Source organism: Siphateles boraxobius, unplaced genomic scaffold, assembly GCF_051911475.1.
Source record: "Siphateles boraxobius isolate OS27281-9 unplaced genomic scaffold, OSU_SipBor_1 173, whole genome shotgun sequence".
NCBI lineage: Eukaryota > Metazoa > Chordata > Actinopteri > Cypriniformes > Leuciscidae > Siphateles > Siphateles boraxobius.
In genome coordinates, this window is record NW_027508781.1 from 152,501 (window position 1) to 166,226 (window position 13,726).

The 13,726-nt window shown below is 41.4% G+C and overlaps 1 protein-coding gene across 3 annotated transcripts in view; it reads left to right on the plus strand.

Moving 5' to 3' along the window:
• The window catches only part of LOC143740575 (prolyl endopeptidase), a 44,947-nt gene that overhangs the window by 27,022 nt on the left and 4,199 nt on the right, over nt 1–13,726 (plus strand). For all 3 annotated transcript variants that reach the window (XR_013204841.1, XM_077232538.1, XM_077232539.1), the window contains exons 13-14: nt 1,967–2,098; nt 8,818–8,974. Coding sequence is in view for 2 of the 3 variants with exons in the window: in XM_077232538.1 (XP_077088653.1) it covers nt 1,967–2,098; nt 8,818–8,974 (289 nt within the window). In the remaining variant the exon portion in view is untranslated. The remainder of the gene's footprint in view (nt 1–1,966; nt 2,099–8,817; nt 8,975–13,726) is intronic.

Below are 13,726 nucleotides of genomic sequence, written 5' to 3' on the forward strand. Positions count from 1 at the left end.
GTTTGCGCCCTGTCAAGAGCAGCAGTCATTCTATTCTACATCACTCACCGATCAAAAAAGGCTTTGCGGGACAAAAAATTTGCTTTGGCAACCGCCAAAAAAATACAATGCAGGAAAATCCCTGTTATTATGTCGAAATAAGGAGATATTATATTGAAATAACGACTAAATATCCCGAAATAACAAGATAAGTTTTCTTTTTTCTTCACCATGCGGCTTGCATAGAATACCATTGATTCCAGATATTATGTTTAGGGGTGCTATCGGGGTGCTTTGGTCTTTCTTGGGGTGCTGAAGCACCTGCTAGCCCCTCCCTAGCGCCGCCCATGTACATAATATATTTAATAAATAAAATTATAATAAATATGAACAAATAATACATAAATATGTAATTAATAAACTAACAAACAAGCAAACAATAAAGTTTAATTACATCTCTAATTAGTTTCTCAACACTAGTCGATGTTGAGTTGGCTCATGATGTGAAACTCTCGGAAGGTTTCTGACGACTCATGAAAGTGAATCTTAATACCAGCTTAGAAAGTTTGTGAAGAGTCTGAGTCACTTATCTGACAATCTGTTCCTCTACAGGACTGAAATACAAAATGACTGTTTGAAACCAAAATGTGAGAAAAACAAAGTCTATGTTTTTAACATTACAATAACAATTACATATAATAAAAAAAAAGAATAGAAGTAGTGAACTGTGTCCTGCAGTGCTCATCTAAAAATACAATAATTATAACATCTTAAAAGTTTAAACACATTTAATTGTTTTAATATGACCATATATTTAGAAAAAACCCATCATATTCATCTTTTAATCAAGAAATTTAAATGTGGTAATATTAAAGACTTATTACAAACTTTTTCCTTGCAGTTCCTTAAATATAAAAACTAGTTCCTTGTTTTTATATTTAAAAAAAAGAAAGAAAAAAAATCACTACAATCAAATACCATTAACCTTTTCTGGTTACATTTTTGAGAAAGTCCCTTCCTCTGTATATTTGTCTTGTTATCAAGATATATTCTAAGTATAAACTATATTACTGGTGAAGCAAAATGATTGAAGATATTAATTGTTTTCTGAAGAAAAAAAAATGAAGTGAGTTTGTGGTTTAAACAAGAACAAATATCATCAGAAAAATCATCTGTTTTTCTCCTTTTCTGACTCCACTGACAGATATTTGTTCTTGTCATTTTCATGATTTTTTTTTAGTAAACAAGACTTAATATCTTCAGTTATTCTGCTTCTCCAGTAAATGTATCTTGATTTAAGAATGTTTAGATATTTTTGCTGGAAAACAACACAGAAACACTGAGGAAGAACATAATTTTTGCAGTGTGTATTTTTGATTTAATATTTAAACATGACATTTTTTTTTAAATAAAAATGTATTTATGTCCACATATTTCCAAATAACTCATCTTACATTTTTTGAGAAATTATAAGCCTGTATCTTACACACACTTCTAATATGACCTCATGACAACTTCAGTAGAAGTGGCACAGTTTACCCCACTCCCCTCTCCCATGTGCAGCTTTTAACTTCAGAAGGCTTTAAAGACTTCTTACATTACTGTAACCAAGTTGAACAGATAATATGGGATGATTGAACTACCTAACTCTTCTGTAGTGGCCATGTCCAATATCTAACTCAGTTCCTGTAATCCAGCAAAACAAATAATAGCTCTGGTAAAATAGTAGAATTAAACTACAAAATGTCAGGCTGTGGGCTGTAATATCCAAATGTATATTTTATTTATTTTATTTTATTTTACATTATTTTATGGTTTAGTGTTGTTCTGGATGTCCTGTAATGTGTATCTTATTATCTTCATTCTTAATTGTTTATTTGTTTCTTACTCATTATTTTGTTTATTTTGTTGTCTTTATGTTCAAACAAAAACCGATAAAAAAATGTTGAAAAAAAAGAAGGCTTTAAAGAAAGGCTTTTGATTTCAGCTGGCACTCTTGGGAACAAGCAGAACTGTTTCGATGACTTCCAGTGTGCGGCCGAGTACCTGATCCGAGAGGGATTCACCAGAGCCGAGCGGATCGCCATCAACGGAGCCTCGAACGGTGGCCTTCTCGTGGGTGAGTGTCTGGAACAGCTCTGGGGAAACACAATCAGGGTCAGAAATGACACTCGCCGAGTGCGGGTAACAATCAGCTGTGGCGGGAAACACTGTCAAATCACGAGCCAATGTGGCGTTACTTATTATGTGTACTCACTTTGCTGGGGAAGTTGAGTCTGAGATAAATCTGTGCAGATTTTGCGCAAAAACTTGTGAGTCATCATGATATATTAAATACAGCGTATTGCACAGAATCTGCTCATATCTTTCACATCTATCAATACTTGAACACACACGTCACTACGCAACACATAATGGCGCGCTTGTTCATTTGCATTGAAGCAATAGCAGAGATTAAAAAGAATTTGGTTAACAGAAAAGACGTTTTTAATTTCCAACATCCTACATTTTTTGATGTTCTTTGTACTGTATTGATCTGTCCACATAAAACACATTTTTGGTGAAAAGGATGAAAGAGTTGAGGAGATGCAGGATGACACGACTTTGTTTGAATAAGTAATGCATGTATGAAACCCAAATTGTATTATGTATGTATATATATATATATATATAAAGATAAATAAACCAGATTAACTACATCACAGCTTTTATATATATATATATAAGCTGTGACTAGTTAATCTGATTTATTTTTCTCTTTTTTTCTTTCTTATTTTTGGCTAGTAGAAGTTCTGAATGGCTGGTAACCTAAAAATGTAGTAGCCAAATTGACCGGTGAGTAAAAAAGTTAATTTCAAACCTGGACACAATCATCTCCACTGATGAAGAACACAACCGATCCGACTCGACAGTCTCACACACACGGCTTCTTCACACATGGTTAAATCAGAGTCGGTCTGTAATGGAAATGTATGGCCGTGCAGCTGGCCGGATCTAATGGTGTGTGTGTGTGTGTGTGTGTGTGTCTGTGTGTGTGTTGTTACTCACAGCGAACTCTTCTGTTGAGTAAACATGACATTGACACTCAGAGCTGCTCGCTCTTCACTCTCATTAAACAGCAGATTTAGCAGGAGACGCCATCGTTAAAGCAAATACTGTTTCAATCTCTGTCATATTCACAGCAGAGAGAGAGGGGGTGTGAGTGTGTGTGTGAGAAGAGACAATCAGAACAAGATGCGTGTGTGTAGGCGTTGCACCGGTTTGAAAACAGTGGCAGTGAATAAATTACTAAGCATTTGAAAAATCCTCTTTACTGTGAATATGTTAGCTAGGTTAGTGTGTGTGTGCCGATCCACATGTTTAGTCAAAGTGTAGATACGTGGCCTTTAAAAATGTGAGGTGTGTCAAATCGGGCTGTTCTATCTGAGTAATCCACACACGTGAAGCCCACTCATTTAAGCGCAGGTGTGTGAGTCAGTGTGTCTGGTAAACTCGGAGTGTGTTTGGCCATTTCATACAGTGGGAGAAGAGTGATCTGAGTTTGAAAGGCCAATTTTTAAGGCCAGACAAGTAATTCTTTGAGTCAAGTCACCTTCATTTATACAGCGCTTTTAACAGTATAGAGTTTCACAGCAGCTTTACAGTGATAATAGGAGATTACAATAACAGAGATTGTTTAATTTTTACAGCAGATCTAGAATAAAGTTATTGTCCAGATAAAGTTAGTTTTGATTGATTCACTTCCATTGTAAAGATCATTAGTTATTAATTTATGGGCCGCTAACACACACCGTTCTAACAGAAAACCCTTAATGCGATCCGGCCGCTCATTCGCACAGAACAGTGGCTGGTGCCTGAGAATGCAAACCATGAAATGAAGGTTCTAGGGTACAAGCCTTGAAAAATGTATAATATAGAATTTTTTATCGTTTCCGTGTAGCCACGCCAACCAGAATTATCCCGACAACTTTTATTTGTACAGAGGTAAAGGGAAGGAGGCCTTCACAGGACAGAGACTAGTGACACTTCAGGACTGCGTTGTCGTCGTGTCCAGGCGCAGGTCCTTCATCAGATCTGGAGTGTGTGTGTGTGTGTGTGTGTGTGTGAGAGAGAGAGAGAGTGTGTGTCCAGGTGCGGGTCCTTCATCAGATCTGGAGTGTGTGTGTGTGTGTGTGTGTGTGTGTGTGTGTGTGTGTGAGAGAGAGAGAGAGAGAGTGTGTGTCCAGGCGCAGGTACTTCATCAGATCTGGAGTGTGTGTGTGTGTGTGATTGTGTGAGAGAGAGAGAGAGTGTGTGTCCAGGCGCAGGTCCTTCATCAGATCTGGAGTGTGTGTGTGTGTGTGTGTGTGTGTGTGTGTGTGTGTGTGTGTGAGAGAGAGAGAGAGAGAGAGAGTGTGTGTCCAGGCCCAGGTCCTTCATCATATCTGGAGTGTGTGTGTGTGTGTGTGTGTGTGTGTGTGTGTGTGTGTGTGTGTGTGTGTGTGTGTGTGTGTGTGTGTGTGTGTGTGTGTGTGTGTGTGTGTGAGAGAGAGAGTGTGTCCAGGCGCAGGTCCTTCATCAGATCCGGAGTGTGCGTGTGTGTGTGTGTGTGTGTGTGTGTGTGTGAGAGAGAGAGTGTGTCCAGGCACAGGTCCTTCATCAGATCTGGAGTGTGTGTGTGTGTGTGTGTGTGTGAGAGAGAGAGACTGTGTCCAGGCCCAGGTCCTTCATCAGATCTGGAGTGTGTGTGTGTGTGTTTGTGTGTGTGTGTGTGTGTGTGTGTGTGTGTGTCTGTGTCTGTGTGTCTGTGTGTCTGTGTGAGAGAGAGTGTGTTCAGGCGCAGGTCCTTCATCAGATCCAGATTCGGCCTGGATCCGGCGGACTGTGGTAAACCTCGGGATAAACAGAGAGACTAATATTAGCGTAGATGCCATTCTTCTTATGATGTAACGAGTACATCAGGATTTAAGGGAAGTGTTCCCGGTTCCGGGATCTAAACTATGATATTGATATGATGATGATATTGAATTATAGAAGTCTATACTGTGTTATGTGTATGCTAAGCCAAAGAGATGTGTTTTTAGTCTAGCTTTGAACAGACAGACTGTGCCTGCTTCCCGGACAATGTTAGGAAGATTGTTCCAAAGTTTTGGTGTTAAATAGGAAAAGGATCTACCGCCAGCAGTCGATTTAGATATTCTAGGTATTATCAACTGGCCAGGACTTTGAGATCGCAATAGCGTGAAGGACTATAATGCGTTAAGAGCTCGCTCAAGTACTGGGGAGCTAAACCATTTAGTGCTTTGTAAGTTATCAGCAATATTTAAAAATGTATATGATGTTTAATAGGGAGCCAATGCAGTGTTGACAGAACCGGGCTAATATGGTCATACTTCCCGGTTCTGGTAAGAACTCTAGCGGCTGCGTTTTGGACCAGCTGTAGTTTATTTACTTTGTTGAGGTCAATTTGTAAAGAAAGACTACACGCCTGCGAACATATATATATTCAAACGTGCATATCTATAGACTAAACATGTAATACGCATGTGCACACCGTCATCGTTTTCACAGATTCGTGTTTTTGATGTTTGCACAGAGATAACCTTTTTTCAAAATTTTTCAAGGCTTGCACCTTTAAAGTTTGCGTTCTCGAGCACCAAACACTGTTGTCGTGGAAATTAGCGCATTAAGGGTTTTCTGTTAGAACGGTGTCGTGTTAGCAGCCCATAAGTTAATAACTAATTATCTTTACAATGGAAGTGAATCAATAAAAACGTTTCAGGTTACGTATGTAACCCTGGTTCCCTGATAGGGAACGAGACGCTGCATTTGAGACGCGGTGGGAACGCTATGCGTGATTACGTCGTGAAGCACGTATAAAATCAGTCCAATGGAAGCCCGCTATGACATAGGTGACGTCATGGACCAGGAAACTATAAAGCAACCCAGAAATCAGACCGCGACAGCTTCTGAAAAACCTGAAGCAAGTCGATCAGGACATGCAGGAAGTATGGCAGGCAAACGCAGCGTCTCGTTCCCTATCAGGGAACCAGGGTTACATATGTAAACTGAGACGTTCCCTTTCAAGGGAACTCGAGCTGCGTTTGAGACACGGTGGGAACACCATACCCACCACAAATGCAAGTCCTGCGCACACTAAGCAAGCAAGCAACCTCGCCCCCGGAGTGGAGAGGTCAAGGTCATAAACCTGACAAATGTATGCGGAGAGGACCATTCTGCCGCAATACAAACGTTGAGAAGGGAAACACCCGAAATTAAGGCCATAGAGGCCGCCATACTCCGAGTAGAATGGGCCCGCACAGCCATAGGTGAAGTCTTTCAAGATTTCCTTGAAATCTGGGCGGACGAGAACCGAACTGAATTCTGTAACCCTTTTCTATTATGTGCAGGACCCATAGAGAAATATTTGGCAGAAGTTTCCACGCTGCCAGAAATTCCGATAAGGGAACCAGTCTCTCGAGACTGGCCTCTGGATTTGATTGAACAATCATTTCGGCGCCCTGAAGCGGCGAACCGGCAGGGAACAACCGAACTGACCGTTCTACAACCCTCCTCAAAGGATTGCACGGGGACGCTGACACCTCGGCGCCCTGAAGCGGCGAACCGGCAGGGAACAACCGAAGTGGCAACGCTGCGGTTCTCCTCGGAGAGTCGGCCCCCGGAGGGTACCAAGGAGAGACGGTTCCTCGGAATCGTTCCTCCCTGGAGGGGACCACCCTCAGAAGCCTGATAGCCTTGGCGTCAGGACTTCTTCTTCTTAGACCAAGCTCTCTTAGAGATAACAGCCCTCAGATCTTGTCTATCTCTAACAGGCCTGGGCTGCGACCGCCACTCAGGAACCTCAGATTTAGGAGGTGCCTGAGCGGTGACACTCTGCTTTTGCTGGACTCTGTGAACGGAGCTTGTAGACGGACGAGGCTGCTCAGACTTTACACTACGAGCAGCTTCGGGGACATTAGACCGGCGAGGAAGAAACCTCTGAAACGCAGCCGCTTGTTTCTTATTTTCTTGAAACCTATCGACGACACAATTTATAATGTCGCCGAACAGACTTGTAGGTGACAGCGGTGCGTCCAGAAGAACAGATCTATCTTTCGTTCCGTGGCCACCAAGGCTGGCATAGAGCGGCCCACAGACTTGGCCGTCTCCTTGGTGGCCCGGAGAGATAGATCTGTCGTACGACGCAATTCTCGAATTGCGTCGTCACTAACTTCCTCACAAACGTCTATGTCCCTCAGCCGGTCAGCCTGGTATGCTTGGAGAAATGACATAGTGTGCAAGCACGCCGCGGCCTGACCTACTGCCAAATACGCTTTACCCACCAATAAAGATGTATTTTTTAAAGGTTTGGTGGATAACGTCGGGGCTTTCAGAGGCGAAGATGACTCAGGGGAAAGATAACTCGCTAGTGTGTCTTCCGCGCGAGGCATAGATAAATAACCATAGTGCTCAATACCTTGAATTTTACTATAATTACTGGTCTGAGGGTTATGTACTCTGAAGATGCCGGTTTAATCCATGATCTCGACACCTCAGTGTGGAGATCGGGAAAGAACGGGAGTTCCCGACGAGGAGGTCATGATCTAGATCGTAGATAATGTTCATCTAACAGACTTTTTCTAGATACGACATCAATATCATCGGCTGGCCACTCAATATTTAATTTAGCTACAGCACGAGATAAAACCTCCATAAGCTCCTCATCAGCAGGGGTATGAGCTGGCGAACACTAAAAATCCCCCATACCCGCGACATCCAGATCCTCAGAACTGGATAGCCGCAATATTGGTGCCCCAGCCCGGGGAGGAGAAGCCGCAGAGCGGGCAGAGACACCGGATCCAGCAGGTAAGGGCTGAGAAAGAGCAGGGCCCGTCTCAAACCCCGCTACTAGATCCATCTGCGAACCCCAAGAACCCCAGAACTCAGCAGCAGCGGGACCCGCACCCCGGGGAGCGCGAACCGAACCGTCCTCCTCGAAGAACGATCGGCGAGAGCGGAGCGTCTTCATAGATAGACTCATACAATGCTCACAATCAGCCCCCTCGAGGATTGACTGGGCATGCTCCACTCCCAAACAAACAATACAGAGCTGATGCGTGTCCCCACCCGTAATATAACAAGGGCAGATAACAACACACCGTCTATAATCTTGCTTGCTCGCCATAGTGATAGATATATGTATATATATTGGGCTTGACAGACAACAATAAATAGACAAGGACAGATATACAGAGAGCGCTTGCTGAAGGTACAGAAGCTGTCGCGGTCTGATTTCCGGGTTGCTTTATAGTTTCCTGGTCTACGACGTAACCTATGTCGTACCGGGCTTCCATTGGACTGATTTTACACGTGCTTCATCACGTAATCACGCAGAGCGTTCCCACCGCGTCTCAAACGCAGCTCGAGTTCCCTTGAAAGGTGGACAATAACTTTATTCTAGATCTGCTGTAAAGCCTAAACAATCTCTGTTACTGTAATCTCCTATTATCACTGTAAAGCTGCGTAGTAAATCGGTGAGTACAGAGGGAACGGATTGCAAAACCGTTGCCATGGTTTATGAATTTTTTGGGTACATATTGCCAAAATGTTTACAAATCTGAGAGTGCGGATTAGGAACTCTGTGGGCACGATTTGTTAAACCGAGGGAACAGTTTAAGAATTTGTGAGTACAGTTTATAAACTGAGGGGATGGACTGCAAAACTGTCGCCACGGATTGTTTGTTTGTTTTTCTCACAGGAAACTTCCCGGGCTCCGTAGTTTTGAAACAATCTATATTGTTAAGAGCGCTATATAAATGGAGGTGACTTGACTTGTTTTCCTCTGTGTTTGTGTTTCAGGCGCGTGTGTGAACCAGCGGCCCGATCTCTTCGGTTGTGCCGTCGCTGAGGTCGGGGTCATGGACATGCTCAAGTTTCACAAATTCACCATCGGTCACGCTTGGACTACCGACTACGGCTGTGCGGACGATCCGGAACAGTTTCAGTGGCTCATCAAGTAGGTTTCATTTTAAGTGGCTCATCTGTCTTCTCATCAACCTATAACCGTATAAGTTATATATAAACCTATACCGTATAAGTTATATATAAACCTATACCGTATAAGTTATATATAAACCTATACCATATAAGTTATATATAAAGCTATACCATATAAGTTGTATATAAACCTATAGCGTATAAGTTATATATAAACCTATACCGTATAAGTTATATATAAACCTATACCGTATAAGTTATATATAAACCTATACCGTATAAGTTATATCTAAACCTGTACCATATAAGTTATATGTAAACCTATACCATAAAAGCTATATGTTAACCTATACCGTATAAGTTATATATAAACCTACACCGTATAAGTTATATATAAACCTATACCGTATAAGTTATATATAAACCTATACCGTATAAGTTATATATAAACCTATACCGTATAAGTTATATACAAACCTATACCGTATAAGTTATATATTAACCTATACCGCCGTATAAGTTATATATAAACCTTTACCGTATAAGTTATATATTAACCTATACCGTATAAGTTATATATAAACCTATACCGTATAAGTTATATATAAACCTATAGGCAAGTTTATTTATATAGCACATTTCATACACAATGGTAATTCAAAGTGCTTTACATAGAATAAATTAAAATAATCAAAAGAAATTTTAAAAATTAAAACAGTTTAATTAAAACAGTTTAGAATAAAAGATAAAATACAGAAATAATCAAATTAAATCAGATTTATTAAAACATAAAATAAAATACAGTACAAACAGTCGGACGAACAGTGACACAGTGCTCATTCAGTAAATGCACAGCTAAACAGAAGTGTTTTGAGTCTGGATTTGAATGTGACTACTGTAGAAGCACATCTGATCTTTTCTGAAAGCTGGTTCAGCTGCGGCTGGCATAGTAGCTAAAAGCGGACTCGCCATGCTTAGAGTGAACCCTTGGTATTTCTAGCTGATGTGATCCTAATGATCTGAGTGATCTGTTGGGTTTATATTCAGTGAGCATATCCGCAATGTATTGAGGTCCTAGGCCATCGAGTGATTTATATACCAGTAATAATACTTTGAAATCAATTCTATATGTAACTGGCAGCCAGTGTAAAGACCTGAGGACTGGTGTGATGTGTTCATATTTTCTGGTTCTGCTCAGCGTTCTGTATGAGCTGCAACTGTATTATGGTCTTTTTGGGAAGGCCAGTGAGAAGTCCATTACAATAATCCACCCTGCTGGTGATGAAAGCATGCACAAGTTTCTCTAAGTCTTGACTGGAAACAAAGCATCTAATTCTTGCAATATTTTTCAGGTGATAGTATGCTGATTTAGTTATTGCTTTGACATGACTACTGAAACTAAGGTCTGACTCTAGAGACACACCCAGATTCCTGACTTGATTTTTAGTTGTTTGACCCCTAGACTGAAGGTAAGCGTTCACCTTGAGAACTTCATCTTTGTTTCCAAACGCAATAAATTCAGTTTTGTCTTTGTTTAACTGAAGAAAGTTTTGGCACATCCAATTGTTTATTTCATCAATGCATTGGCAAAGGGAGTCAATGGGGCTGTAATCGTTGGGCGATAGGGCTAAGTAGAACTGTGTGTGTGTCTGTGTGTGTGTGTGTGTGTGTGTGTGTGTGTGTGTGTGTGTGTGTGTGTGTGTGTGTGTGTGTGTGTGTGTGTGTGTGTGTGTAAGTAGTGTTGTGTGTCGTCTGCAAAGCTGTGGTAAATTATTTGGTTATTTCTCATTATTTGGCTCATTGGGAGCATGTACAGGTTGAATAGGAGTGGCGCAAGAATTGAGCCTTGAGGGACTCCGCATGTCATGGATGTCCACTCAGACTTAGGATCTCCAATACTCACATAATAACCTCTCCCTACTAAGTATGACCTGAACCATTTTAGGACTATCCCAGAAAGCCCGACCCAGTTTTCCAGCCTGTCAAGAAGTATTTTGTGATCGACAGTGTCAAATGCAGCACTGAGGTCGAGTAGTACCAGCACTGATAATTTGCTTGTATCAGTATTTAAGCGAATATCGTTTATTATCTTTATGAGTGCTGTCTCTGTGCTGTGATGCAGTTGGAAACCAGATTGAAAATTGTCAAAGTATCCATTCGAGCTTAAGAATTTGTTCAGCTGATTGAAGACAACTTTTTCAATGATCTTGCCTATGAAAGGAAGATTTGAGATCGGTCTATAGTTGTTTAATATTGTCTTATCCAGATTGCTCTTTTTCAGGAGGGGCTTGACAACAGCAGTTTTCAGGGAGTTCGGAAAACTCCCAGAGAGAAGTGAGGCATTTACCACTTCTAGGAGATAGACTTCTAAGCGGTGTAACACATTTTTGAGAAAAGATGTGGGAAGTGCGTCAAGGGCGCTGGTTGATGTTTTAAGGTGCTGTACGGTTTCTTCCAAAATTTTTCCATCAATTTCTTCGAAATCAGACATAGTGGCTACTTTCTCAGGCTGTTGTCTGATCCGTCTGACCCCAGCGCAACTCAAGGATGAGCTGATCACCTTTCTGATATTATTGATTTTCTCAGAGAAGAAAGAAGCAAACTCACTGCACTTGCTCTCTGAGAGCATTTCACTGGGAATCTGGCTTGGGGGGTTTGTCAGTCTCTCTACAGTAGCAAAAAGAGTGCGTGTGTTGTTTATATTGCTGTTTATAATATTTGAGAAGAAAGTCTGTCTAGCTTTGCCTAGTTCCTTATTGAAAGCATGGATGCTGTCTTTGTAGGTGTTATAATGGACTACAAGTTTTGTCTTCCGCCACATGCGCTCTGCTTTTCTGCATTGTCTTTTCATATTTTGCACTGCTGTTGAGTTTCTCCAAGGTGCTGTTTGCCTGCCATTCTTCTTCCTGACTTTCACAGGAGCAATATCATCAATTACACTCTTAACTTTCGAGTTAAAAGATTTAAGGAGAAAATCAACAGAGTCAGCAGATATGCTTGGTGTTAAAGATATAGCCTTCATAAATAGTACACTAGTGTTCTCATTTAAGCATCTCTTCTTGACAGACACAGATCTAGCTTCAATGGCAGGAGAGATCAATATATCAAAGAAAATACAAAAAATGATCAGACAGTGCTACATCCTTAATAACAATCGATGAAATGTAACAATGAAAATAACAATTCTGTAAAGTCATCAGCAAAGGCTGGAGAGTATTTTGAAAGCCTGTAAGCAATGAAGTAAAATGCGTGGAGCACCTTTTAACACAATACCCAGATATTCGAAAGACGGGTAATTCCCAAATGATATTTGCTTGCATTGATAGACATCTTTATAAAGAGCAGCTAAACCCCCACCTCTTCTGACAGCTCTGCAGACAATCATAAAAGTAAAGTTAGGAGAGGATGTTTCATTGAGGACTGTTGCACTGCAGCTTTCTTCTAGCCAAGTTTCATTTAGCAACATAAAATCCAGGTTGTATGTGGTTATTAAGTCGTTGACTAGAAGTGATTTATTTTTAAGTGAGCGGATGTTTAAAAGTGCTAACTTAACAGTCTTACTTTTTGTCCCCACAGCAATCTAAGTTTGTTGTGTAATAGGCACCAGATTAGATGGGTTTGCTGTACGGCTTTTGAAGGCCTTAGACTTTCTATCATGTAATCGAACTGCAATAGAGAAAGATACAGGCACACTGGGTTCCCGCTTGTTCTGTAAACATTTGAGAAAGTTATTGTTATCATAGCGGGGACCCGACACATATCACTGAGAGCTGGTATCAGTTGTTTTTGGTTCACCTCGAGCAGCTGGAGGAGGGTGTGGGCCCTGGCGCTGTGGCAGAGGCCGAAGAGCTCTCACAGGGGGAGGGGGAGGGCGAGCTGGGCCCGTAGGCTTTGGTGGTTGCGGAGCCTGCTGTTTTTTGGTTGGTATCTGGGGGCTTGCAGCAAAAGAGTGGGATAGTCTAGTTCCAGCATACACCAGTTGTTCCATTTTCTCTGAGAAGCACAGAAGTGGAGATGCTGGAGAGAGGGATAACGTGTCTGTTGAGAGGGGCTGTTGCTCTGGTGTTATTGGAGGCTGTAATATGCTGTCCTGATTTCCCTGGCTGTTTTCCAGAAAGTCGTCCTTGGGTGCTGTATATTGGAGCAGTACTGGTATGTCACAGTCTGTCTGTGGTGAGCTCTGTGGGCAGGGCTCAGCTGAGATTGTGTCCGTGAGCAGAGGTTGTTGTGGCTGAGTGGTGTTATCACTGTCCTTGTGTGATGTGTCAACCGCATGTCCATTCAGGTGCTGAAGTGAAATCCTGTGGTCATTCATACTGTATCCAGGTGTGTGTGTGCCATTCAGGTTGAGTGGATTGGCACACACTGCAGAAGGATGACGGAGGGAGAAGTAGATATTGTCCTTTAGCACTCTTGAACCAAGTTTGTTTGGGTGGTGGTCATCCTGTTGAAACTGTTGCCTCTGAGTCCAGAAAAGATTGAAGTTGTCAATGAAGTTCATTCCTTTTATATTGCAGATTTTTTGCAGCCATGTATTAAGCCCAAGCAACCGCGAAAACCTGTTTGTTCCTCTTGCTGGGAGTGGTCCGCTGATGAATGTTTGAACTTTCAGTCTTTTAAGTGTTTCAAAAAGTTAATTGAAATCCTTCTTAAGGAGTTCCGACTGCTCTTTATGAATATCATTCTTCCCCACATGAATGATGAGTCGATTTGCAGTCTTATGTTTCATCAGAATGTTCTGTAGTTCTCTGTTTACATCAGAAGTTGTTGC